Source organism: Anneissia japonica, unplaced genomic scaffold, assembly GCF_011630105.1.
Source record: "Anneissia japonica isolate Jap-2015-1 unplaced genomic scaffold, ASM1163010v1 scaffold287894_len555002_cov174, whole genome shotgun sequence".
Taxonomy (NCBI): Eukaryota; Metazoa; Echinodermata; class Crinoidea; order Comatulida; family Comatulidae; genus Anneissia; species Anneissia japonica.
Window position 1 is genome coordinate 98,781 of NW_022753119.1, and position 3,557 is coordinate 102,337.

Genomic DNA, 3,557 nt, shown 5'->3' on the forward strand with positions numbered 1-3,557 from the left:
ATTTAAAAAAAATACATGATTCTTATTTTGTTGTTTTATAGTAGGTTCATTTTGCTAAAAGCTGGAAGAAAAAGAGTTGACATAGTTAACTAAAAATCATGACAATAGTTATTTTGTTTAAAGGTTTGTATGGCAAAGTAAAAAATATAAAAGGCTTGCAGTACACCACATACAAGTAGATAATTCTTTAAAAAACTGTTGTTTTTCTTAAGAATGTCTTGATGTATCTATTCAAATGTTTCAATCATCATCAGAAGAATAACATAAAATTTGAAAAAGAGTTTTGTTTTCAAAAAAAAAAATGTTGTATGTACAATTCTAAAATCATTACATGTTAGAAACACAATTTTACCTTCTTCGGTTGTTTGTACTACCGGTATTGTAGTGACTGGTGCACCTGTTACTCTTGTACTTGGAGCGGATGCTGTGGTTGATCTTTGTGGTGCTACAGTAACTATCCCTGTAGGTGCTGGTCCTGTTGTTGGAGCTCCAGATGCTGTTGTGCCTGGTGCAGCAGAAGTGGTAGCACTCACTGGAACTGTCACAGCTTCCGTTGGTAATACTGTTGTCCCCTCATGTAAACATCCAAATGGCGCCACTCGTAATGTTGGCTCATTATCATCATAGGACACTATTTCAACTCTTATGGCTTCAACAATTGGGAAGTCTTCAGGAAGTTCAAGCTTCGCTGGTATGGAATTATCCTCATCATCTGGAATGGTTACCAATTTATTCCATCTGGTTAAGGTCTCGGAATTTGGTTCTTTGTAAAAGATGGATAGCTCTGTGACAGTATTGGGACCATCTCCTTGTATTTGTAGAGCTGTCATTCTGACTGGTTTCGAAAACTCAATATCCACATAAGGATTTGGTTCTTCATCCAGATTCTTTGGATACCATGGTTCTTCGCTGTCAATCTTTGTACTGTCTGGATTGGCAATGTTATCAGATGTAGTTCTTGTTGTTTCCAATTCATCAACAGTATCCAGGTCCATGTGACATACTGAAATAAAAAAAGATACATGATTCATATTTTGTTGTTTTATTTAAGGGCTGGGTGAAAAAAGTTTATATATAGGTAACTGAAAACTATGAAAATAGCTGTTTTTTTCCAAAAATATATGAATTAAGTACAATTTTAAAATTAAAACATAATGTTAGAAACACAATATCACCTTTTTCGGTTGTTTGTACTACCAGTATTGTAGTGGCTGGTGCACCTGTTCCTCTTGTACTTTGAGCAGCTGCTGTGGTTGATCTTTGTGGTGCTACAGTAACTATACCTGTAGGTGCTGGTCCTGTTGTTGGAGCTCCAGATGCTGTTGTGCCTGGTGCAGCAGAAGTGGTAGCACTCACTGGAATTGTCACTGTTACTGTTTTAACAAATAAATTATTCTGATTTTTATTTATATTATACAGTGATTGCTAAACTTCTTGTACATAAAACTAAAAATCTACTCTCATTACATCATCACATCCAATTAATATATACGACAAGTGTATTTAACGAAAATAACAACAATTAATGAATAATGCAAAAAATCAGCTATAGTAGACTACATGATAAAACAAGCACATTCCAAATTTAGATAATAATGAAAAAAGTTCCAGGAAATTATTTACAATATTTACACCACATTACTACTTTAGGACTAATATATAATGGTATTCAATACATTGGAACAATTCAAGTAAAATTTTAACAATAATTTTAGTATTGAACATTATTCACTAGGTTATGAATTCATTAAAACAAATAATTTAAAAATTAATTGATAAAATTCAAAAGTGTCTATTAATCCCTACTTTAGCTTGTAAAATGTAAAAAAAGACACAGAATCATTAAGAAATATATTTACGAGTAATATATTCCTTGAAATTGTAATCAATTTCATTAATGGAAATCGTTTCTGTTTATATAGCAGTACTTTTTTCCGTAAACTTGAAGCTGATTTCTGGTATTATAATTGACTATATATCATACTATTGATATAATGTTACTGTATATTTAACTGCTCTTTATAAATACAATTGAAATTGTACATTTTAAAATTATAAATTTAAGGGAATTATAGTTTGCCCTTCAATTCGAGACCACCTTGGGACCTGAACATTTGGGGTGGTCTTGGGATTCGGTATCCACATAAAGGGTTCGTTTAGTGTTAATAGACTGAAAATTGTTGTTTGGTTCCTTTAAAAAGTGGTCTCGAATTAGAGGGGTCTCTGAATTAGAGCGGTCTTGAATTTGAGGGTGCACTGTATTTTTGAGACAGCATTATGTAAATATGACTACATTGGGAAAACAAGACTGAATCAGCAAATTTAAATTCATGTTAGTTTTTAATTTTCAGTATTACTAAAGCTTTCATATTATATACTACATTAGCTCAGTAATTGAGTAAAAAAAAAAGAAAATTACCGTGTTTAAAAGTTGTTAGAACTGGTCCTGTTGTTTGAATTGGTCCAGTAGTTCCTGTAACTAGCCCTCTAGTACTTGATACAGCTGCAGTAGTAAATACTTGCTGTACAGGCGTTGTTGAACCAACTGACAGTGGTCCTGTTGTCTGAATTTGTCCAGTAGTAGTTCCTGCACCTGGCCCTCTAGTGCTTGGTGCAGCTGCAGTAGTAAATACTTGCTGTACAGGCGTTGTTGAACCAACTGACAGTGGTCCTGTTGTCTGAATTTGTCCAGTAGTAGTTCCTGCACCTGACCCTCTAGTGCTTGGTGCAGCTGCAGTAGTAAATACTTGCTGTGCAGGTGTTGTTGAACCAACTGAGAGTGGTCCTGTTGTCTGAATTGGTCCGGTAGTGGTTCCTGCACCTGGCCCTCTAGTACTTGATACAGCTGCAGTAGTAAATATTTGCTGTACAGGCGTTGTTGAACCAACTGACAGTGGTCCTGTTGTCTGAATTTGTCCAGTAGTAGTTCCTGCACCTGGCCCTCTAGTACTTGATACAGCTGCAGTAGTAAATACTTGCTGTACAGGCGTTGTTGAACCAACTGACAATGGTCCTGTTGTCTGAATTTGTCCAGTAGTAGTTCCTGTACCTGGCCCTCTAGTACTTGGTGCAGCTGCAGTAGTAAATACTTGCTGTGCAGGTGTTGTGGAAGCAAAAGGCACTGGTCCTGTTGTCTGAATTGATCCAGAAGTAGTTCCAGCACCTGGCCCTCTTGTACTTGGTGCAGCTGCAGTAGTAAATACTTGCTGTGCAGGTGTTGTTGAACCAACTGACAGAGGTCCTGTCGTCTGAATTGATCCAGAAGTAGTTCCAGCACCTGGCCCTCTAGTGCTTGGTGCAGCTGCAGTAGTAAATACTTGCTGTACAGGTGTTGTTGAACCAACTGAGAGTGGTCCTGTTGTCTGAATTTGTCCAGTAGTAGTTCCTGCACCTGGCTGTCTTGTGCTTGGTGCAGCTGCAGTAGTAAATACTTGCTGTACAGGTGTTGTTGAACCAACTGAGAGTGGTCCTGTTGTCTGAATTTGTCCAGTAGTAGTTCCTGCACCTGGCCCTCTAGTACTCGGTGCAGCTGCAGTAGTAAATACTTGCTGTACAGG

At 36.9% G+C, this 3,557-nt stretch overlaps 1 protein-coding gene across 1 annotated transcript in view; it reads right to left on the reverse strand.

Annotated features, from left to right (window-relative positions):
- The window catches only part of LOC117122685, a 92,097-nt gene that overhangs the window by 44,634 nt on the left and 43,906 nt on the right, over positions 1-3,557 (reverse strand). Inside the window, exons 71-73 of the mRNA XM_033268367.1 lie at positions 2,420-3,518; positions 1,176-1,373; positions 540-1,003 (exon numbers count right to left, since the gene is read on the reverse strand). Of these exons, the coding sequence (XP_033124258.1) occupies positions 540-1,003; positions 1,176-1,373; positions 2,420-3,518 (1,761 nt within the window). The remainder of the gene's footprint in view (positions 1-539; positions 1,004-1,175; positions 1,374-2,419; positions 3,519-3,557) is intronic.